General features: G+C 39.3%; 1 protein-coding gene across 7 annotated transcripts in view; it reads left to right on the top strand.

The window, feature by feature from the left end:
* FCHSD2 (FCH and double SH3 domains 2) overlaps positions 1-23,106 on the top strand; it is a 168,782-nt gene that overhangs the window by 88,820 nt on the left and 56,856 nt on the right. For all 7 annotated transcript variants that reach the window (XM_068930774.1, XM_068930777.1, XM_068930773.1 and 4 more), the window contains 3 exons: positions 3,775-3,908; positions 7,226-7,280; positions 7,715-7,843. In XM_068930774.1, the coding sequence (XP_068786875.1) occupies positions 3,775-3,908; positions 7,226-7,280; positions 7,715-7,843 (318 nt within the window). The remainder of the gene's footprint in view (positions 1-3,774; positions 3,909-7,225; positions 7,281-7,714; positions 7,844-23,106) is intronic.

Raw genomic sequence — 23,106 nt, 5'->3', positions numbered from 1 at the left:
CCAAAACCCCATCTGCAAATCTACCACCACGCTGCCGTAATTAGGTTGAATTGGTTTTGCAGTGACAATTGCAAGTATTTTTTTGTGAGAATAGGCTCTGATTTGTAAGAAAAAGCATGTCTAACACCTGAATGACTTGTGCAATCTTCAAGACATGGAAATGCAGGTTATTCGGTGACGTCCTGAAGAGGCATCACGGGCGAGTATTGCAAAAGCTGCTATAATTGACCTATTAATCCAAACAAAGAAAATGTCGCAGTGCGAGGAGAAAAGTGCGCTTGACTTTCATTACAAAAATGTAATTGTTTATTACATTTTAAAGTTGTCTTAAATAGTCTCTACCGTTCCTCTTAGTGCAGAATGCTTTTGAAATAAAATGTGACGTTTCATCTGTTTCTGTAAAGCAGTGAGACTCTTTTTAAAAATGCAGCGGTGTCTGTTTATGTAAAGCTAAGTACTCTTCACATTTTAATTAACTTGTGTTTGTATCCTGTGGATTTCACTGGAGTGAGGAGAATGCCTCCGATGTTAACCAAAGAGCGTGGTTTACAGAAAAGCACTACTATATGCAAACATTTTCAGAAGTTTTCAAGAACCATCTTCTGAAATACTGTATGACTTGTATGAAGCATAACTAGCCTAGAGAGAAAGCAAGGAGGAAAAGAGAAATGCTGGCGGAAGACGCTCTGAAAGCATCTCAGACGTTACTGGTAGTCATAAATGCTCCTTCCGTGCGTTATTGTGAAGCCTTTGTTAGGATCGCCTTTATTGCATTTGATTTGAGGTCGGCTGAATATTGCTTTCGAGGTAAACGACAAAAGAAAGGACCGCCTCAGTTTTGTTTGCTGAAAAGTGATGGCACCTCCGTGTCACTTCTGTCACTGCGAGGTCTAGAACAGCGTTTTGCACAATGCTCTTTTACAGGCTGTTCAATAGGTATCAGCATGATAGTTCTTTTTGAAGAAATTGTCGTACGGATCCTAGAACTCTGTGTTACGTTTATTTTTGTGGAGCCCAAGTTAGCTTTATTTTTGTTGTTTTATTGTCCTGTGCAATTTTATTTTTCTGTCATGCTTTCCAGCACATGCTGTAGCAATTTACAGTATCTTTATTTGCTAAATAACCTCCAATTTTATTCTTTCCCAAATACTGCTGGTTTAGAGAATTTATGGGCAACTGATGGAATTGGAGAGCGGGTTGCATTTTCAGGCTGTAGAAATAATACAGGTTCTTTGAATTAGCAGAACAAGTTACTGCAATTATCGGTGCAGTACTTCTGGTATAGGATATTCTAAGAGCATGTACTTTTTCTACAACTTGGAGTAAATATCCTCTTGATAGCACTAATTTTCCTCTGCAAGTTTTTGTACAGCGCAAACTGTCACCCATTCCTTTGGATTTCCAAACGGATAAATAATTATGATGATCTCCATCCAGATAAAACCGTGTTGGTATTGACGTTCAGAGTCAGGAAAATACTCGTACTTAAACTAGAATACCCGTAGTTACAAAATCGGCAAAATCGGGTGCTTAGCCCGAGATGCCCAGCTAAAATCAAGTTTCTCTTAGAAGTGGTGTCTCTTTCCAGGATGGCAGCACGTAAGTTGCTGTTGATGAGATGTCATCTTGATTCTCCAAACCTGTAAGCCTTTAGTCTCTCGACCTGGTAGTATAGAGGAACTTTGCATCAAATTCGTTTTTCTGAGCCTTTCTAACACTAAACTGGAACAATTTCAGACAACCTTATCGGATTTTGCTTACGGCTAAATCCCAAGGGGACATCCGGAACAGGGCGAGTAAACGTGTCTCCTGCAGAGCGTGTTCGACCTCTTAAGAAAACTGATCCCTTGCCCTCACCCAGCAGCTCGGGGTCACAGACGAGCGGGCTGCAGACAGCTAGCCGTAGCAACCCAGCCCTGTGCCGTCATCTTCATCGCTTCCCTGGAGGCCTTGTGAGCTTACGCCTTAAGTGCCAGCTCTAGTTTCGGCTGTGAGCCTCGTCGCAGAAGGCAGAGAGCTGCCTTGACAGTTCATCAGGTACCTTCAGAAAAGGTGCTGCGCGCCAGCGCTGCAAAAATTGGCACAAATCTGTGCTGGAAGACTGAACGGGAAGCCTAATTAAAATCTGAAAACTAACTAAAAACGTGGAGGCAATGCAACAAGAAATGCCCTCTGTCAAGTCTCTGAAACAGCTTTTTGCTTGCAGCTGATGTCTGCCCAACCCAAAGCCCCTAAACGGCCCCCTTTCTCCTGACAATTTTTTAGTCCGCAGAGATGTATAAGCAAGCTTATTTTACATTCTTAAATTGAATTTATTTTATGTTTTTAAAATGACCATGTTCACAACTGGAGTTATTTGATATTTTAACTTCTTGATGATGGTGGAAGCGAGGGATCAAAATACTGATTGATACTGTCGCAAAATCCCATTCCTATTACAATGATTATTAAGGTTTCTGTCTGCTGTCCCATATATACAATTTTTCTACCTTTCATTTTTCTGTCATACCCTCAGAGGTCTCCAAAAATGCCCAATCATACCCTCTGCCCCCCAACAATCACCCTTCTTATGTGATTAAGCCCCAAGCTTTAATGGTCTGCACATATCAAAGAATGGTTTTATTCTCAACTTAAATGAGTTTTATTTCTTTTATTACCTTTTCAGTGCTTCTAACAGAAAGATTAAATGCATTAATAATTAACATAATGAAAACAAGTTAGAGGTTTAGAAAGGATGCTCACAAGAGGGCAATGGATGTATGGCACCTTGATTTGGAGAAGTAGGATGTGTGGTAAGGACGTGAGAAGAGGTGGCACCCCGGGACTGATCTTGGACAGAAAGGCAAATTTGGTTTTGTACCTAGCTTGAGGTTTTGCCTCTAAATATTGCTTGGAGCAGTGGTTGACCACAGGCAGTCTATAATACTGATTATATATATATATATACGCACACACATATAATTAATTATAAAGGCTTTAATGTTTTACTCTTGTATGTACTTAAGCGACTCTGGGTGAAAGAAAGAAAATCTTTAAAAATCTCTTTTAAAGATGCTGTAATTCTGGACATTAATACTTTCCAGCACTGGAGTTGATAATAAGGTTTGGGAAATGGCTGAACAATCTAATAATTTCCTTTGAATGCTGTTGTCTGACAGTAAAATGTATATTGTAGAGCTGGTGTTACCATATTCATGAAAACAGATTTATTTTCACCTCTTGCATAGCTAATGCATTTTCAGTCCTTAAATTTTCTTTGTGAATGACACTAATTTCTGATACGACCCTGTTTGCTGGAAAGCTCTCAAAATGCAGTTCAGAAAAGAAAAATCACTTAAAATAATGTTTAACATACTGTTCTTCTTCCTGTTGTCTTATTTTGTTTTACATAGCATATTTTGTCTTAGGTTTTAAATTTTAGAGAAGGAAAGATTAATCTTTTTGGTATCACCTCTGCTGAGTTACCTTTGGGTTTTTCCTTCCTATATTCTAAGTATTGCAACTAATTGTCTCATCAGAACTTTCAGAACTTTTATGTTTAGTTTGTGAATTATCATTGAATTTGAATAGTTAAAGAGCAGTTGAAAGAAAGAAAAATGGTTTTTATGTTCTGATCAGCCTTAAAAGAAAGACATGAATAATTGACCTGGAGTCACTTGGAGACCACATAGCTCTCTGTAAAATTTAATGAAGAGTAGTAAAATAATGACACTCGTATTAGTTGGATGCAGAAAAAAAAAAATTAATGTTTTGTTTCCTGAATGCTTTTTTCAGTGCGTGGACCAGTTGACAAGGATCCAAGCTGAATTACAAGAGACAGTAAAAGATTTAGCTAAGGGCAAAAAGAAATATTTTGAGACTGAACAGATGGCTCAAGCAGTGCGGGAGAAAGCTGATATTGAGGCCAAGTATGTTTTTATAATAGCATATGTATAAATAATTGCATGCATATAAAGCAGATTTGTATTTGTATTATTTTTTACACTTGGTATCGTTTAGAAGGAGGATAATGGCTCTGAATAAGCTTATGCCATTTTTTTCTTTGCTTATATATGTTTTTGTAACCATTTCAAGCATGCTTTTATCCTGGCAGTTAAGTATAATTTATTTAGAATGGTTTCTTTAGAAAAAGAGTAAAACTACTTAAGTGCTTTAATTTGGCCTTTTTAAAGGGTAATGTGTGACCTGGTATTTGATATTAAAGGCTACTTATTTCCTTTACTCTGTACAGATCTCAGTTTTGGTATCAATCTACCTTGTGGGGTTGGGGGAGCAGGACGAGACATAACTTTTCCATTTTTGAAGCTGAATTTTTCAGGCTTTAGGTTTTAATGCTCCTTCACGTCCCAAAGAGGTGATTCCCTTCCTTTCAGGAAAACAAATTAACTCGCATATTTTCAGTTTGGACTTTGGCCAGGGGGAGTTTGCCTCACCATTTGTCAGCAGTTCATGGCTTTTTTATTCTTTATTTATTTACTTATTTATTTATTCATTTTGCGAGATTCCTCAGGCTCGTTCCCAGGGAATGAGAAGAAATTATGCTTTCGTTAGAGCAATTCTCTCTGCCTCGCACGCGCACACACGCCTGCCCGCGCACACGTGCACCGAATTGCAGAAGGACGCTCCTCGAGCCGTTGCTTCTCCCTTTGGTTGGAGGCATTTTCTCGAGTTATGCTTAAGGGAATTTTTCTTTAGCGTTTCTCAAACAGAGATGTCGTTCCTGGTTTCTTCCAGTGAATTTGAAACCCAGGAGGTTCTCGAGTGTTGGAAGGCAACCTTCTCAGGACGGGGTCATGAAGAGAAAGGCTGTAATAAAATTATTATCATACCTGAAGAAAATGAAAAACGTTGAGTTCGGGGATTTGGGGCAGACTTGTATTGTAGTATTGTTCAGATTAAAATAGCTGTTTACTTCAAAACATGCTATATACTTGCTTTTGAGGCTGATAAATCTGGCTGGCCTGTTCATAGTGTGCTACCTCCTTCTCTTTATTAATAGTGTTTATGTTAGTATAAAATACAAACGAGCTCTAGATGTCATTTTTCTGCTTTTGCTTGTTATCTTTTTTCCTCTTGGAAACATCCAAAATATTTTTAAGATTTTTAAGAGAAAGTCATAAATGGCTTAAATAGTTTTCACACAATGAATAATCTCAATGGACTACACACCCCACTAAAATCAAGAAAATTGTAAAGCTTTTCAAAAATTCGTGGTTGACTGCAAATACATCTCCCTCTTTCTGACTTCTCCGTTCATAAACGCAACGAAGAAACGCATCCTAAAGTAGTCCGTGTTGCCAGAGAATGCAAAAGGTGTCAGCAAATGGTTGCACCGCTACTTTCTGCGACACGTTCTGTATTAAGCTTCTTGTCTTCAGCAAAACCATGACGTATTGCTTCCGCTTTTAACCTCTTCCAAATGGGAAGTGCTGTTAGGATGCAGCCAGACCCTGCCGTGCAACGATGGACATGAGCTTCTCAACAAGCAGCACTGTTTTAACTCGTTAGTACAGCCTTAATTTGTGCCTCCTCCTTTTTATTTATTTATTTAATTTAAAAAGCATCTTGTGGGAAAGGAAAGGAAAAATCCTTTTAGAAAGCAGGAGAAGAATTCAGACCTTGAAATTCATAGCGGGTCAAAGGGTGTTCATGCAAACTGTGGTTTCCAGCACATTTCTAGCTTTCACCGAGTTTAGGAAGCCAGCAGCCTTCAAAAACCTGGTCAACCTTCACTGTATTTTCCAGCTTCTTGTTTTTCCCACTAGATTTACCTGGGCTTGTGTTCTGTGGCCCAGATCAGCCTTTTTAACTAGTATTTTTGTCTCTTTTGTTATGTAGGATTTAGGCTATGTCTCAGACAAAACTCCCACTTAATATAGATGGTATCTTGATCCCTATTTATTATTTTCTATTCCTGTATTTTGAGAAACCTCGTATCATTTCCCCGTATAAAATAAGACGTGCTAGGGAAAAAGAAAAGTGCCTCTGTTCTAAGATGCTGCCTACTGCAGAAATATCACTCCAGTTGAGGCACTAACTGCTATTACAGTAAGAGTTTTTTGGATTGAAATAGCCAAAGTGGAGATACTGAACCGTTAAAATTACATGAGGACAACCGTGGGTTTAGTATTGCGATTTTATTGTATCACAGAATCACAGAGTGGTTGAGGTTGGCAGGGACCTCTGGAGATCGTCTGGTCCAACCCCCCTGCTCCAGCAGGGTCACCTAGGGCACGTTCAGGGCAATCAGCGCAATCAAATACTGTTAAAGCCAAATCTTATCAGTTTGTGTAGATTACATAAAAGATGAAAAAAAAACCCTCTCTAAAATGTCATCTGTTACTTGAACCACAGAATGATACTTCTTTTGAAATATATTTTACAGTGTTAGTGGACAACATTTTTTGATTGTTTTGCCCCGTTTTATAATTCCAGGTTCTTGCATGCTATTGATAAATTTTTATACATAAAGGATTGAAAGCATTAGGTAGTATTTCAGATTATCAGTTAATCTCTTTGGCTCCAAAGAAAGAAACTTTTTTCCTTTTTAAAGGAAGCTTTGATAAAATCTGAATAAAATAATTGCTAGTGTTTTCTGCATTGCTAGGGCTTTTTATTCCCTATGTCATAAGCTGCCAAATTTTAAAAAATTCAAGTATTTATTAATTTTGTTTTCTTACATACTTTTTAAACCATCATCTTTCAAATAGCTAATGAAGAAGTTCTCTAATTTTTCTTTCGTTGATCCAAACGTGAAAATGAGGCCAATTCTACTTTTAAAACCGTGCAAAGATCGGGGGCTGCTCCAGCTGTCTGGAACAGAATTTGTGGTGATTTTGCCGTGGTGATCCATCAGATGACCTGTAGTTCAAATTTGCAGCACTTTGTGTCTGGAGGTTTATCTCAAAATCCGTCAAACACCAAAATAACTTGTGTTTTTGCTGCCACGCAAGTTCCCTTTCGTGATACATTTGAACTTTGTTCAAAAATCAGTGGAGGCTAGGCAAAACATTGCAGAACATGTAATGAAGGTACTGCTGGTGTAGATCAGCATGTTTGTGTATTTGTTTGTTGATCCTTTAAACTTTTCATGAAACCATGCAAATATAATTCTTGGCCTAAAATAAGTTAAAATTTTGCGGAACTGAAATGCGGTGGCCTGTTTATGCTATATTTTTGTAGAAAAAATATAAAAGACAAACTTTTCTGTTAATTTTTATTTCAGGTCCAAACTTAGTCTTTTTCAGTCGAGAATAAGCTTGCAGAAGGCAAGTGTCAAGGTGAGTGTAAGAATAACTTATGGTTTTTGTAGTCACGCTTGGAAGCTAATTTCATGAGGCATATAAAAATCTGTTGGAATCTAGACGTGGCCGACGTTTTAGAAAGTAGATAGGATGAGAGGTAAGAACAGACGATTTCAGGAGTCAGAGCGCAGAATCGCATAGGACCGAATTTACAAGGAAACTTTTTCTAATGGGCATCATAACTGTTCTTGAAAGGCCACATGTGAAACTGCAAAGTGCGAGAGAGAAAAAAAATTAAAAATCCCCTTAAACTTTTGAAGCAGCATCCACAAAAATGTTAACCTGTTACTCCCTTAAACTGTTTACTATATTAGTGTATACGTGTATGCATATTAATTTGCTGTTAATGTATGTTTGGTCATTTAATTTCTCATTAGTACCTATCTTTGAACTTTGGTTTCTTGTTGTAGTTAAAAGCACGACGATCCGAGTGTAATTCGAAGGCTATTCACGCAAGGAATGATTACCTTCTCACTTTAGCAGCTGCTAATGCACACCAAGACCGCTATTATCAAACAGACTTAGTAAATATTATGAAGGTAAGGAAGCTAATTTACTTGTGGGAACTGGAAAGTGTGAAAATCTGCAAAGCAGAATTAATATGATACAAAATCTTGGGTCGCTCTGTGACAGCAGTGTTATCTTTTCCATTATACTGCAATAGATGGAGGGCAGGATACTCAGTACCAATTATCGAGTCCCAGGGCTAAGCAGTCGCAATTGTTTTGGTTCATTTTTTTCTGAAAAGCTCACTTAAGAGAAGGGAATTAAGTCTATAAAACTAAGTCCTGTAATTTCCTGTTGTAGTCGACCATAAATACGCTGGAGACTATTTAGTTCTTCAGTAGCATGACTTTTTTGTATCTAGTTTTCTGATCAGAGCATTTATTTATGATCTATGTGATGAAAACATGACCATTAAATATGCTGGTTCCAAACTCCAGGAATTTTATAGAATAGCAAATTATCATTGCCTCACATGTATCAACTTGCAAAGTCAAGTCAACAGTAGATAATTGAACTCATAAGAAATGACATGCTTAAAATTCAAATGTGATTGCTCACAGTGTATGTAATATCATTCTAGAATTACTTAAACATACACTATTCCTGTAACTTAGAATAGATTGTATGCATTGTAAAATTGGCTAATTAAAGCTGATTCACACTTTATGTAGTTATATTTCATATATTGACATATTCAAAGTTTATTTATATTTGCTACCTACAAACTTTTTCCAAGTGATAAGGTCAGGCATGACAGTTTAGTCTTTAATTTTCATTTAAAATTACTTTTTGTAAACTAAAATTTGTGTGTAGGCTTTCACCTGGAACCAAGGGTAGCATGTTAAAACAAAACACCGTGTGATCAGAATGCTTATGTGTACTGGAAGAAAAGAATATATTGATCTGGAAAACAGATAACAGAATTAGAAAATCAGAGAGCCAAAGCCGACGGGTTCTTATGTGTAATTCCATTATATGTTTACTAAGCTAACCACTCCTTATGACATGCCCTTTAAAGTCAATCGCAACCTGCTTTATAAATTCATTGCTGTGCCTAGCATCAGACTTTTTGGATGGCTAATTCAGATCTTGGTAACTCAAAAAGACAGCCTGTAAGTAGTCTGATGAGCTTGGCTCAAATAGCTTTTGCTTTCTTATTAACAAAACATGAGAATTTCTGCTGACAAAGTATTTAGTACATGGAAACAGTTATAATGTAAGTATTTCCTTATAATACTCAAGGTGAAATTATTAGTAGAAGCTTGCATGAGATAATACCAGATTTACATGCATGGCTGACTCTCAGTGTTTAATGTTCCTTCTTGTCAGTAATGCCAGAAACCAATTTATTATGTTTCTAACCTATGAAACAAAATGGTCATTAAGAAACCTACTCAGGGAAGTTATGGCTGCTCTAGTATTGCAACATTATAAAGTAATCACTGTAAAGTTTTGCTGTGAGCATGGTGATTCTGGTTGCCTGTATGTGTCCTCTACATTTTGTGTGTATCATGAACCAAGCTCTGCAGGTGTTCACATACTAAGATCTGTAGGATTTTGGCAACTTTGAATTCTAAATGCGCATTTATGTATTTTGGATGGTGCTGGATTTCTGTATCGTGAAGTTAGAGACCTGTAGATACCCTAGGAACATTTCTTTTAAGTTGTAATTAAACATCAAACTAAAAGCCATGAATCATTCTTGGAAGACTGAAAAATACAATAGTAGACTACCTGGTCTACGTGGTGGTGCCGTTCTTCTGCATATGTGCAATTGTCCATAGGTGTTGTAGTTGCACTGGCTCCTGTTGCTAGAGCTACTGCTCTGATTTCTGTGAGCAAATGATTGGTTTTTTGCCCAGTTTTGAGGCCCCGTCTTGTCTTATCCTCTTTTGCAGCTGTCTCCAGATTGCTCTTGCTAACTCTGCCGGCCTGTTCACTGACGGTCTAGCTGTCTTCCAAACTTGTTTTGAAATTGTATTCAATGTGCATGATATTTTCTTGCGGAAATCTGTCTGTACAAGCTGTGCTTTTCTATAGAGCACTGCAGTTTGTTGAGAACTTAAGTTGCCAGAACTTTGATTGAGCCAAAGTACTTTCATTGAGCCAAAGGAAGGACAACTTTTTGGGTTCTTTTTCTGCATCTCTCGATCAGATATTTTTGAGCAGTTGGTTCTCCTAGACCGGGTAATAACAAATACATTCCTCATGAAGAACTGTAGCTTAGTGTTTTCCACGGCTATTTGTGAGCAAAAATATATGGGAGCACACACAGAGGTCCTTGCAGCAGTGCAAGTCTTAGGGGCAACGGAAGGAATGAGTCTAAGGCACAATCTCAAATTGAAATGGCTACGGGAAAGGACGAGGGGAGGTGGGGGAATCCCTCAGGAACATGAAGTGCAATAAATCACCAGGATCCCAAGAGCTCTAATATGAATTCAAATGTGAAATTGCTTAAATATGAACAGCAATGTGTAATCTGTTGTTAAAATCAGCCATAGTACCACAAGAACAGAGAGTTAACAAGTGCGTCTCAACCTTTAAAAAGAGTACCAGGAGGGAAGCTGATAAACCAATTGCAGTGACAAATGGAGTCAGTACACGCAAGGGTCAGATATGCTTTAATGGGTACAGTCAACGTGACTTTTTGAAGAGGGAAGGCATCCCTCAAAAAGAGATCTTTAAAGGGGTCAAGGAAGCCTGGGGATAAGGGCAGTTCATATGTTTTAATGTCTTGAATTTACAAAAGCCTGTCTCACTCAGTCTCCTTCTTAAGTAAAAGAACTATGTTTCTGTGGGTAGAGTGACGATTTTCTCATAGATTAGTGACTGATGAAGAGATGCAAAAGATAAAGGGGTAAAGTAAATACTTGGGTTTTATAATGGAAGGAGGCTTACTGGCAGGGTTCTCGTTTCTCCTTTACCGATCTCTTCCTTCTGAAATGTGCAGGGGCAAGCATGCTGTTTAAAATCCTGAGAAAATGATTATTTAGCATAATGCTTTAACAGAAATGATATGGAAAAGGAACTGAAGAGCGAGGTGATCATTTGATGATACAAAATTGTTCAATGTAAGCAAATTTAAAGCTTATGACAGAGAAGTGTAGTAAGATCTTGGCAATTTTAGATGACCAGGCAAGAAGATAGCAGATGAAATTCATGTTACAGAGTGAAAAGTAATGAGGTAAAATCACTACCTACAGAATCGAGAGCTCTGAATAGCCATTACCATTTGTGCAAGAGATACTGGAAATGGAAAATGAGGTATAAAGAAACGGAGACTTGGTCTGCTCTGTTTATACTCCTACGTCTAGCTAACATCATGAGGACAGCAGTGCTTTTAAAGGGTATTAAAACCCCTTCTAGACAGCACAGTTCCCGTTTTAATAGGTTGACTGGAGGTATGATACTGGTATGTATCACATGCTGTAATACAGTGGTAGTGTCTAAACTAAGCATACTCATTTATGCGTTGAGTCAAACATTTTTAAAATGCACCTTTTATCCTAATATCGCTAAGTCCTTAGATATTCATGTAGTGTTGGTCACCCTTGCTACTTCTCCGTTTTTCTGTGATTGAATTAATATGCCTTCCTCCATTTGAATTCTGCAGGGCTGTCCACATTTCTAAATCATACCGAGTTTCTCCTTAAACTGGCTGTTCGGATTTTGTCTGTCTCGCAGCACTTTTGGCATGACTGTCTCCTTGCAGTTACTCAGCATCTTATGACTTTCTTATGACACTGTGTGACTTTCACAATTAGGTGGAGTTTACTCTTTTAGGATGAGTTCTGCACATCAGCGATTGCATCCACTCTGTTCGTTATCTTTTCGTCTGGGCGAGTATTTTTATATGTAGCAGATGCGTATATTTTGAAAAGTTTTCTGAGTTACTCAATAACCTGTAGATGGATGCTTTATCTTTTAAAGCAACACTGAGTATTAAAGTGTTCAGAGACCGGAGACGGTGCTGTAACTAAAATTATGCCATCTAGGGAGAAACAACACAGTAATCAGGCAAAATAAAGAATATCCTACACTCTTCTTTTTCTAGCCATCTTTACTGTATTCATTGGTCGGGGAAGTAATGACTGTAGTTGGCTTATTTCTTGGAATGAGGCTACCCTAAAAGATTTGTTGGGCATTTGGTTTTTCCAGAAAGATTTACGTATTTGTTTGCTCAACTAGAAATGAAAATCCATATTGTTTTAGACATACAGGAAAAGTCGTAGAAGTAAACATGCTTCCAAGGTTACTGCACAGATGCATGACTTCTTCCAAGAAGCCCAGCACAGACCGGTGTTGGACCCTGCCTGACACAGTGATCTGCATACCGACTGACATTTTGAAAACTAAAATAATCAAGGACCTGTTTTGTTTTAGCTCTTGGCCTTTTAACATTTTTTATGAATGGAATATCAGAATGTTACTTGTTAGTATAATGGCCTTCAGACTTGAAAATCAAACAACCGTACATCCTCCCGCCCCCAGCCTACAAAATCCCCCTGATCCTCAGCTGACACATCAGGAGGTTTTTGTAGAAATCATGTGGAAAGTGGAAAAAATATGTTGTTCTTTTAATAATAACAACTCTAATATATCCTTTGCCTAGAACAATTATTTTAAACAGCGTTTAGGTATAAAATGACAGCTGCTTGGTGTACCGCTCCTTTGGAGTGTATCGATAGGGGTTTGACTGAAGCGCCTTCATAAGCTCGCAGCGGTTCTCTAGGTCTGTTACCCAAAGATGACACAAACTTCACCAATGAAGGAACATCCCGAAGAAATTTCCTGCTGATACTTGTGTATGTTACTGTGGAAGCAAGTAAAACCTGCAGCTCATTTACACGTGTTTCAAAGGCTCTTTCTGTTGGCGTCCGTTATCAACTATTTCTTTGTATGTTTTAGTTTTAATCAGACTACTGTTGCCAGAATAAGAACTTGTACTGTGTGGGCTTTTTTTGTTGTTTGTTTTTTGGTGGTGGGGGACAGTTGCCTCCTTATGTGTTTGACAGTGGGCTTGTTTGAAGCCGGAGCTGGCTTGGCTGGAGCGCAACGGGGCTCTTGCGTGCAACGCTCGCTGCTAGCACTTTGCGCTTTGAGTTGTACAGTGCAACTCCGTGCAACTGCCAGTGCAGTGAGCTTGCAGAGAGTGCTCACCTTCCTTGAAAACTTGCTATTCTATTCTTAACTTGATATGGCGTCAACTCTTATACGTTGAGATACGCGAAATTAAAATAAGCTAATTTGACTGTCTTTTGCTCTCTGTTTTCTTCTCATATTCAGTTCCCTCTAGCCATTTTAATTTTTTAAAACTTAGGTCTTATTTAGTGATATTTGTTCTGAATGTGGCAGTTTCTGTGATTTTTTTGTTGTTTTCTTAAAGGCTTTAGTGCATATTTAAGCGGATTGTAATTTTGTAATTTTTCCATCAGTTTTGTAGTACGTAGCTGTCAAGCACATTCTTGTCGTACGTGGCTGTCAAGCATATGTCTTACTTCATAAATCATTTGACTCGCACTTCATAAAATAGGCAAAATAGTTTAAGCTTATTGTTGGATGTGTGCACCAAAGGCTTGTTTTTGGAACAGGTTGTCCGGAGAGATTGTGGAGTCTCCTTCCCTGGAGATATTCAAAGCCCGCCTGGACACGATGCTGAGCAATATGCTCTAGATGACCCTGCTTGAGCAGGAGGGTTGGACTAGATGATCTCCAGAGGTCCCTTCCAACCTCAACCACTCTGTGATTCTGTGATTGCACGGTGTGCAAACTCAGCGGAATACAGAGTGATAGCAGTAATGCATCTGTGGGCCTTCAGGCAGCCGAGACAAGAGCTTGTCCATCAGTGAGTTATAAGGAGAGAAATCCCATGAAAGTTCCTACCACTTTTATAGTAGGAACTGTCTAAACACATGACGAGCTATTTAAACAGGACAGGAAAGAACAAACATCTAAAACAGAAAGGAAGGTGGTGATCTTTCTTTCAGTAGTAGTGTTGGTTTTATGCTGGCATAAAAGTTACCCTGGTGCTTAGGCAACCAATGTATTATTTGTTAATTTGAGCTGAGTATAATCATACAGGTTTTTGGCAGCCAAAAACAGAATTAAGGGATCATATGATGCAGTCCTGCATACTGGATGTAAAAGCATTTTACATAGGGAAATTAAATAATCTCATATAGATGATTTAAAAAAAAAAAGTGTAATTTCAGAGCAGGAACACTTATATGGAAGTAGGAGTGTTCACAGAATCACAGAATCGTTTAGGTTGGAAGGGACCTCTGGAGATCATCTAGTCCAACCCCCCTGCTCAAGCAGGGTCACCTAGAGCATATTTCCCAGGATCGCGTCCAGGCAGGTTTTGAGTATCTCCAGGGAAGGAGACTCCACCACCTCTCTGGGCAACCTGTGCCAGTGCTCTGTCACCCTCACAATGAAGAAGTTTTTTCTCAGGTTCAGATGGAACTTCCTGTGGTTCAGTTGGTGCCCGTTGCCTCTTGTCCTGTTGCTGGGCACCACGGAGAAGAATCTGGCCCCATCCTCTTGACACCCCCCCCCCTTCAGATACTTGTACACGTTGATGAGATCGCCTCTCAGTCTTCTCTTCTCCAGGCTGAACAGGCCCAGCTCTCTCAGCCTTTCCTCATAGGAGAGGTGCTCCAGTCCCCTAATCATCTTGGTAGCCCTCCGCTGGACTCTCTCCAGGAGTGCCATGTCTCTCTTGTCGTGGGGAGCCCAGAATTGGACACAGTACTCCAGGTGAGGCCTCCCCAGGGCAGAGTAGAGGGGCAGGATCACCTCCCTCGACCTGCTGGCAACACTCTTCCTAATGCAGCCGAGGATCCCATTGGCCTTTTTGGCCACAAGGGCACGTTGCTGGCTCATGGTGAGTTTGGTGTCTACCAGGACTCCCAGGTCCTTCTCTCCAGAGCTGCTTTCCAGCAGGTCAGCCTCCAACGTGTACTGCTGCGTGGGGTTATTCCTCCCCAGGGGCAGGAGGTGTTCTTTCAGTTGCGTTCTTATTTAAAATTGATAAATACTGATCCAAGTTGAATGTACTGGTTTGCGTTTGTGAGCAATCCGAGTACACTCTGAGTCTCAAGGTCCCAGGAAGAGGGCTGTTTTGTAACCATCTACTGAAAACATGTGTTTTTGTAGGATATCGTGGCATCTAAGCACTAATATAATGATATGTTTAGTGCCAAAAATATCTCCTGTTTAATTGTTTTCTTTTGCTGGCAGTTGTAGAACATCTGCAAGTTTTGACCGCCTTATGCTTGATCATCATATGTTGTTGACTAATTATATCTGTCTGAGAAGGGAAACAGTTCTGGATCTCAAAGGTTTTTAATCCTTTTGCCTTTTTCTGCATCTTTCCTTTATGCCCAGACTTTGTCTCGTGGCTCTCCGTGCACTACTGCATCGTTGTTCCCAAAAATTGTGAATTTTTGACAAAGGTGGCTTGGCAGACCTGAGCTGCATATTTTGAGCTCTTTCATCTGATATAAAAAAGAATAGAATAAGGCATCATAATGTTTTATTCTTTGCCAGTTTCCTGACAAGCGGTTGCCATCACCTGATTGCCTTGGTACAATCTGCAAACCCTTTTAAGCTTAAATAGTCTGCCTAGCGTTCAGGCTTCTGCAGAAGTTCAAACCAAGGTCAGAAGGAAGTGTAAGATGATAGCTGAAGTAAACTGAGGACTGTTTTGATACGTATCTTTTTATAAGTTACTACTTTTCTTACTACTCTAACTGCTGAGCAAGTTACCCTCATGGACTGACTCTGAATATGATTGTACACATACACTGATAACTGAGAAATGTGAATCTAAGAAATGAGGTGACGTTAACATGTTAAATAGTACTTTGATTATTTTTGTAGCAAGGGAGACGTAAGACCTGAGTTGATTTCAAAGTAGAGGTTTTTACAGAACACAAGTGTCAGCTGGGTAGTTCCATTCCAATGGACCAAGGTCTTTACCACAAAGGAAAATGTCTTAATAAACCTTTTTTTTTCTTGCAGGATATATTCAGCATCTGTTGCTGTGACAAGGTTCCCTTTGCAAATCTATCTTAAGATTTCAAAGGCATATTTGAATATCTAGGTCTTCAGTGGAGCTTCATGGTTGATGCCAAACGTACAGCTGCCTTTGTAGCTAAATATTAAGGATCCTGCATGGTATTATATGGCATAAACCCGAAACAATGGCAATTAAATTTAATCTTAGTGTTGTGGGACCTCTTACAGATAGTGATGTATTTCTTATTAAGAACTTTGAAAAATTCTCCATAAAGTGGCAAACAGTAGTAGCAGGTGTTTCTAAATAATGCTTTTTTTGTGCTTTTAGCCTTGGTTTCACAGTATAGTACATAGAACGGTCTGTGGTGTTTGAAGACTAGGTTGGAGAATAGTGTCAAAAGTGGGGGTTGCTGGGGGTTTTTTGTGTCTTTGTGGTTTCGGTAAGGTTTTTTATATTGTTGTGTGTGCCAGTCATCTTTTCTGGTTTTTCTGTACTTTCCAGTTTGTTTGACATGAGGAAGTGCAGTTGTTTAATTTGGCTCCCTTATGCTTGATCAGAGTTCTTGTGGTGATATCGCAAGCTCAAACAGAAACTTAATTTTACATAATTTCTCTGGAACAGATCTTTACCTACGCATGGGTGGTAGTTCTGAGACACGTTGCGGTATTGCTGCTTGAATTCGAGATCATCTTTTAAAAATGCAAAGAGTGTTCTCTTTCTCGCATCTTTACATGCTTTTAAAATATTGTCTTAAAGGGGTCAAAGAGAGGAAGAAATCTGTCTGACTTATCAGGATGAGCTGGCAGCCACAGTGATGAACGTGAGTGGTGGTTGAGCTGTTGCAACTGAACGCCGCGGGTGGACACTGTACCTGGCACACACGATACAGAAGGAGACGCTTGAGAGATTTGGGTTTGCTCAGTCTTAGGAAAAGAAGGGAAGATCTCACGATCTTAATGGTCTGCATCGATCTCCTGGGGAGGGCATGGAGAAGATAGAGGCAGACTTTTCTCCAAGGTGCACAGCAATGGGACAAGAGGCAGTGGACAGGCTGGGAGAGAGGAAATTCTGATTAGATAAAAAGGAAAAGGTTTTGCTGCAAAGGGGATCAAGCAAAGGAGCAAGGGCCTGGAGAGGGAGCAGGGGTCGGACCGGTTGATCTCACTTTCAGCCTCAATTATCTTATGATTCTGTGAAATATGATGTTCTTTCATGACCACTTGCTTGCAAGCCCTTTACTTCCACTCTGGCCTTTTTTCAGCTGTTAACTGGAGTAGCTGTGTGAGCCAGAAACACCAAAATATTAATATTTTGGTAATCCCTGGGTTTTCCTTATTGGCAGTCTTGGCAGCTTTCGTGAACCTGAGCTGACAACTGTTTTCAGCACGGTCATCTACTGCTTTTATAGAGCGTTTTTAATGATCGTTTAAAGATAGGCTATTAGTCTTTTGATAGGGCTCCGAACTTTACTAGTACAAATGAGATTCAGCTGAAGCTAGGAATATTCATAGAAATGACCCAAGACTGAGGACACTGTGGATTTCAGTTAATAATTTGAATTATGCCCAGAAATTTATAGGGTATGTATGGCAAACGATCCTTTGGCTTTAGTGACTCCATTTGACTTTGAAAGTCAGTTGACGTGTTAGCTGGAGGTCTTAAATTGTCTCTGAAATGTCACCGTAGCAATGGCTGGTCCGCGTGTGCCCTCTACAATTAAGAACTTACCATTTGCATGGCTCCAGAATCTCTGTAGACTCCGGAGCTGGAGTGAACCAAAGTTACTGCCGTAAGACATCATTCTACATGCACGTTATTACTTTATGCTTTTAAAAATGATTGAGAAGCACCCAGGGAGTTATTTGGTACTTCTAAAATGGAAGTTCTGTCCTAAATGAAAAAATAACATGAAGATAAAATCATTTGCAAGTCAAGCAAGGTTTTCATTTTGCTTATAATGATTTCTTTTATAAATTCAGCACCAGTTACTCTCTTAAGGTACTGTACTACTCTTTTTTTTTAGGACTGCTACTCCTAACTGCTCACTCCTCTATGTAACTGAAAGAACTATTGTTTCACTTCCCCTTCTTGTCTGCTGTTAGCCATAAATATTTTGTAATTACAATTGAGCCGGGCATAGATTGCGTTATCTACAGTATCAGATGGGCACGGTACCCTTCCTTCAGAGGCGGTCGATGAGTGCGTGTATCGCTTTCTCGTGTTCGCTCCCATGAATGGAGGGTGAGTGATGAGCAAGGGGCAGTTGCCCAACACCAGATCAGCGATAGGAGCGTTCCAGCAGATGCTAACTGCGGACTGTAACCCCCTGATATCACGTAGGTTTTCCCTTCCAGGAAACCGATCTCTGTGCATACGTGCGCATCTTTTTTTTTCAGACCTTGGGGAAATTAATTATTTTGATAAGACCCTGTTTGTGATGCGATTATCCATCCACATAAATTGTTGACTAACAGAAAATTGTGCTCTCTCGCTTAGGCTTTCTCTGAAACGTTCGTATGTCACGCTTGCCAGGTCGTATGTAAGTGCTGCTTTGGGGGATGTTAGCCGCTGAGAGCTCCAGCTGTTCTCTGCTGCGTGTGTGCTAACTACAGTTTTAAGCATTTGCATTCTGGCTGACTGTGGGTGAACCTCTACAGGGAAGGGGAAAGAGGCATGGCAGCAGAAAGACCACCACTGCTGGTGGGGATTTTGGCCAAATCGCAAGCAAGCGAAGTTTAGATGGCCTTAACCCTAAGCGGTACTACTCCTACCGCTAGCTATGATAGCATCTAATACTCCCGATTTAAAATCTACTTACGCTATGAAAGATAATGTTACTCATCACCTAGCATTTCCAGCCTAGCTAGAGACTAAGAGGATGTCTGAATCAGAATGACTTGTGTTTTACCGCTGAAAAACTGAGCGATAGTCACATTTGGCTGGTGACAGTCAGCCCTATCTCACCTCGTGTTTTAACCACAAGTCAATTCCTTGTCTGAGCGTTTGGTCTAAAGAGGCTGTTTATTTCCAGAAGGCCAAACATTTGTCATTCCACTTGTGAAGAGCGTGCAGTATAGAGACAGAGTATAACAAAGTGGCCTACTATTTAAATCGAGGCAACTTAGGTGATTGCCGTATCTAATTATGTTAATGCAATAAATTGTATTTCGTGGGATATTAGAACTATTCCTTGATAATGCATCAAAATTGTCAGATAGTTCTCCTTTGGCATTGTGCCCCAAATAACACCCGAAAAGGACGGGTTGCAAAAAACGTAGCGTGATTTTACGGATGCTCAAGGTATTTCCTGTGTAGGGGGCAACGTAGAAGAAGTCACAGGCACATTTATTATTTAGTATCATTGGCGGAGTGAGTGGGAGCAACTGAAAAAGGGTGACGGATAAAGAGAAGGGAGAAATAATCAGTGGTGAAGGCTGAATATAATGCAATAGGAAAGGGAAAATTATTTGAAAGTCAAGCAATTCAAAATCACTGGCTAGGAAAAGGGTGCAAGGAAAGCAGTGCAAGAGGTGAGATCAAGGAGAAGGTACTTGCAAGAAGCCAGGCAGTCTTGTTGAGAGATCTAGTTTGAGGGGTTAACAGAAAGCTTTTAAATCTTTTTTTTTTTTTAATCTTTTAAAAGATTTTGCATAGAAACAGGGGTTAGAATTTGGAGAGCGCTTTTAAGATTTTTCTGTCGACTGTCATAAAACTACCCATTCTGAACAGGAAATGAAAGTTTGCCATCTTGTTGCAAAGCCACACTGTAATACAATGAGACCAGTTCCCAAAATACTTCACTCTGCCAGAAAGCAGCCTGCAGGTCTTAGTGCTCTGTAGCAAGCGCGGAGAAATAACCAACCTCAGGAAACACCTGGTGTGCTCTAGTTAGGAGGCAGGTGGGGCTAGGTCGACAATTTTTAAGTAGAAACATGCAACATTCCTGTTTTAGAAGTCATGGAGACAGACATCCTGAACAGATCATTTAAGAGGTTTTGTTTGGTTGGAAGTTTTTGTTTTTGGCAGCTCTGGATTCACTTAAAAGAAATGAAGGCACAAGGGAAAAAACAGTTGTTCCTCAGCATTTTTATCCGCTATATATTACTTATAACCAACTAACGTTTCAGTGAGTATCTGGAATTTGCACGTATTTACATTGAAACTACGTCAGGAAAGCTCGTGCACCATTTTTAAAATGGGATGTGTGTGGGTAGGTTTTATCTTGATAAATAATCAGATATTACTGCCGTTAAAAATTATTGTTGAAACTGTGGACCAGCAATGGATATAAGTTGAATGGCAGCCTGTAGAACTTCTCTGTATGCAAAATGAGCTGTCATATGCCACCACGGCAATTATTTAGCACCAAAGCAATAACGGAGTTGGTACTGAAAATGTTGAGATGCTCAATTCGATGACTGGAAGCGAAATCCAAAGGTTTTGTGAATCACTGCTATTTAACCAAAAATGAAGTATTCAGGTGTCATGGCAGCTTAACCAGTATAGGTTGGGAATTAAAAATGGTCATCTGGTCACATCAAAGCCAATAGCAAGGTATTGGCTGTTTCTAGTCCTCTGCCAAAGCCTCTAGGAATGGTAGAAAATTCAAATAAGAGTGTTTGAAACATAGTCTTTCTGCAGATTTTTGTTGTCTTCAAGGATCATGGAAAGTAGCTTCAAAGATGGCAAGACGTTATAATGTCTTTTGAAGGAGACTCTGAAGACTAATTTAGAGGCTAGTATGTCAACAGCAGGAGAAGACATTTCAAAGGGACTTACTTTATGAAAAGGTAGAAGAGTTCTAAAGAGATAAGACCCAATATGGCACAAGCCCAGTAATTTTACAAGAAGGAAAATGTCACACTAAATGTGAAGCATAGTTAAACCCTTAAAAAAAAAAAAAAAGGCAAAAATGCCTTCTAATCTATTTCATTTTTTCATCTGAACATCTACCCAGAGGAAGGCAGATCTTGTAACTGTTTTTGCATAATTGGGAGGACTTATATAGGGTACGGTGACAAATTGTGAGATCATTTTTACTCTCTTCTGCTTCAAAAGCTTTGCTTCTCTGTTTCAGCGTAACTAAGTCCGTTTGGTGGTAAGGCAGGTATTTGATTACTCGGATGGATGGAGGTGAAGAAGAGTTAGTCATTAGATTTTGTATCTGGTATGAATAATGGCTGATCAATACTAGGGGCAGCCAGTCCTTGGAAACCTTTCTTGCCTTTCACTCCCTTCCTGCAGCGGAATTCAGGCTCACGTTCAGAAGTTGACCAAAACTAGAAGATTTAGGTTCCTTTAGAGAAGTCCTTAAATAGCTCAAGGCGAATGAATGGTGTTTGTGAAGAACTGCTCCTTTGCTGTGAGCTGTTATGAAGGACAACGAACGGAGCTGATCTGCGCGCCGTTGGAGCTAGGCCACCAAAGGGCGTTAGGACGCAAGAATGTCCTATTTAGCATTTACAAATCGCTAGGCAGATAATTGATTGGAAAGTTGGCTGACGAGACCCGTCAGAGGAGGAGGAGGAGGAATCCTGCAATATGGTTTGTCTGTCTGCCTCCTGGTCTTCATACAGAAAAAAAACTCATCTGTTCAAGATGTCGTCTCTGCTAAAAGGGTTTTTTAGGTAGGTGTAAACCTTTTTTGTGAAAGGGAAGCAAAGACTTCTTTTCGGTGGATTCAGTAGCTCAAGAATGTCAGGTGATTGAATGCTGCTGGAATGGTGTGGTCCGACTGAACGTGGACATTATTTTGCAATTTTTTATATAACTATTGAAACACTAAGGCAACTGGGAAGCTCTCATAGGTTTTGAGTGCTAATACATGTCTCTGGTGTACCCATCGTTACGTGCACCATTTCCTGCGTGGCAGTAACAGCATCCAGAAGCATTTAGCCTTGAGATGGGTGATAGGGAGCTGTTAAAAAAGGAGAAAATGTGGATAAAAAGAAGTAAGAATCTGAGAGAGAAAAACATCTTTCTTTTTTGAAATAAAAAAATTTTCACAAGTATTTAGCCCAGAGAATTTTGCTATTTTTAACTAGCTCATTTGATTATTATGTGCATACCCAAATAATTTTCTTTAAGAAGTTACTATAGTTAGTTGAGCCACTTCTCTGATGTCTCATTCATCTTAATGGACATTTGGTGAGCAAAAGATGGTATATTTCTAAAGGTATGTACAGGTACTTTTAAGTAGGAACCTATATATTTAAATTCTACTTGTGGACTTTGACATGAAGGTTTACCATAGACGCCTCCATCTACCTAGGTCTGGAAGTCCAATTTTAAAAGAAAAAGGGGGTAACAGAGACACAGTGTTCGTGAAATTAACTTTGTAGGTGATTATTTAAATTTATTCAGTAACAAAGGCTAGGTATGAAAGACAACATTGTACCAAAATAAATCCAAAACTCACCAGATTCTTGGTGCAGAAAATATTAATAATTCAGAAAACCTGAGTTCTAGTTATGGCTGTACAGATATTCTGCCATAGGACATCGTTCAAGACACTTGACCTCCCTGCATCCTTTCTTTTCTATTTAAACTTCAAATTGCGCAAGCGGAGACATCTCTTCCTATGTGATTTACACGTTGCTTGGAATATTATGAATTTTTTTTGGCAATGTTATTATGGAGTTAACTAGCTTTTTTTTGAAAAGGTTGTTAAGTTTTAAGCATTATACTTTCACAGAGTGTGCAGGGCTCTGCTGAAATAAGTTTGAAAAGACGCCTACTTTAATGCAATTGCGTTCATCAAATGATGTTATCAGAATAATATACACTTAGGTGTTTCCAGTCAGGCCATACCAAAAATTGATTTAATTAAAAGATGCTTTTAACCACACTGGATCCAATTTTGTTCACTTTTCCATGGCTCTTCCCATCCCTTGATACTGTGTATCAAATGGAAGAAGCTTATAAAATCAGGTCAGCTTGCGGAGAGGGTGGTACAACCAAGAAACCTACCAGTACTTGCTTAGGAATACTACTTGTCGCGGTTTCTTTTTGCCCAGCTAGGCTGCATTGTTGAAACAGAGAATCCATTTAAAAGGCAGAAAACCTTTCACAACATTTTTAATTGCTGGCTTCAAACTAACATTATCTTTCTCCTCGCCACCTCCCACTGGCGCTTACAAGGAGTGCATGCATAAATTGTTAGCGTCGTTCCCCTATGAATAAATGAGAATGGACTACTAAAAGTAATAAAGTATAATTGGCACGTGGAATTCCCAAGTGATGTTTGGGAAACATGGTTTAATCTTTTATGCT

This window comes from Struthio camelus, chromosome 1 (genome assembly GCF_040807025.1).
Source record: "Struthio camelus isolate bStrCam1 chromosome 1, bStrCam1.hap1, whole genome shotgun sequence".
NCBI classification, from domain to species: Eukaryota; Metazoa; Chordata; class Aves; order Struthioniformes; family Struthionidae; genus Struthio; species Struthio camelus.
The sequence above is the reverse complement of the archived record's forward strand: the minus strand, read 5'-3'. Positions and strand labels throughout refer to the sequence as shown.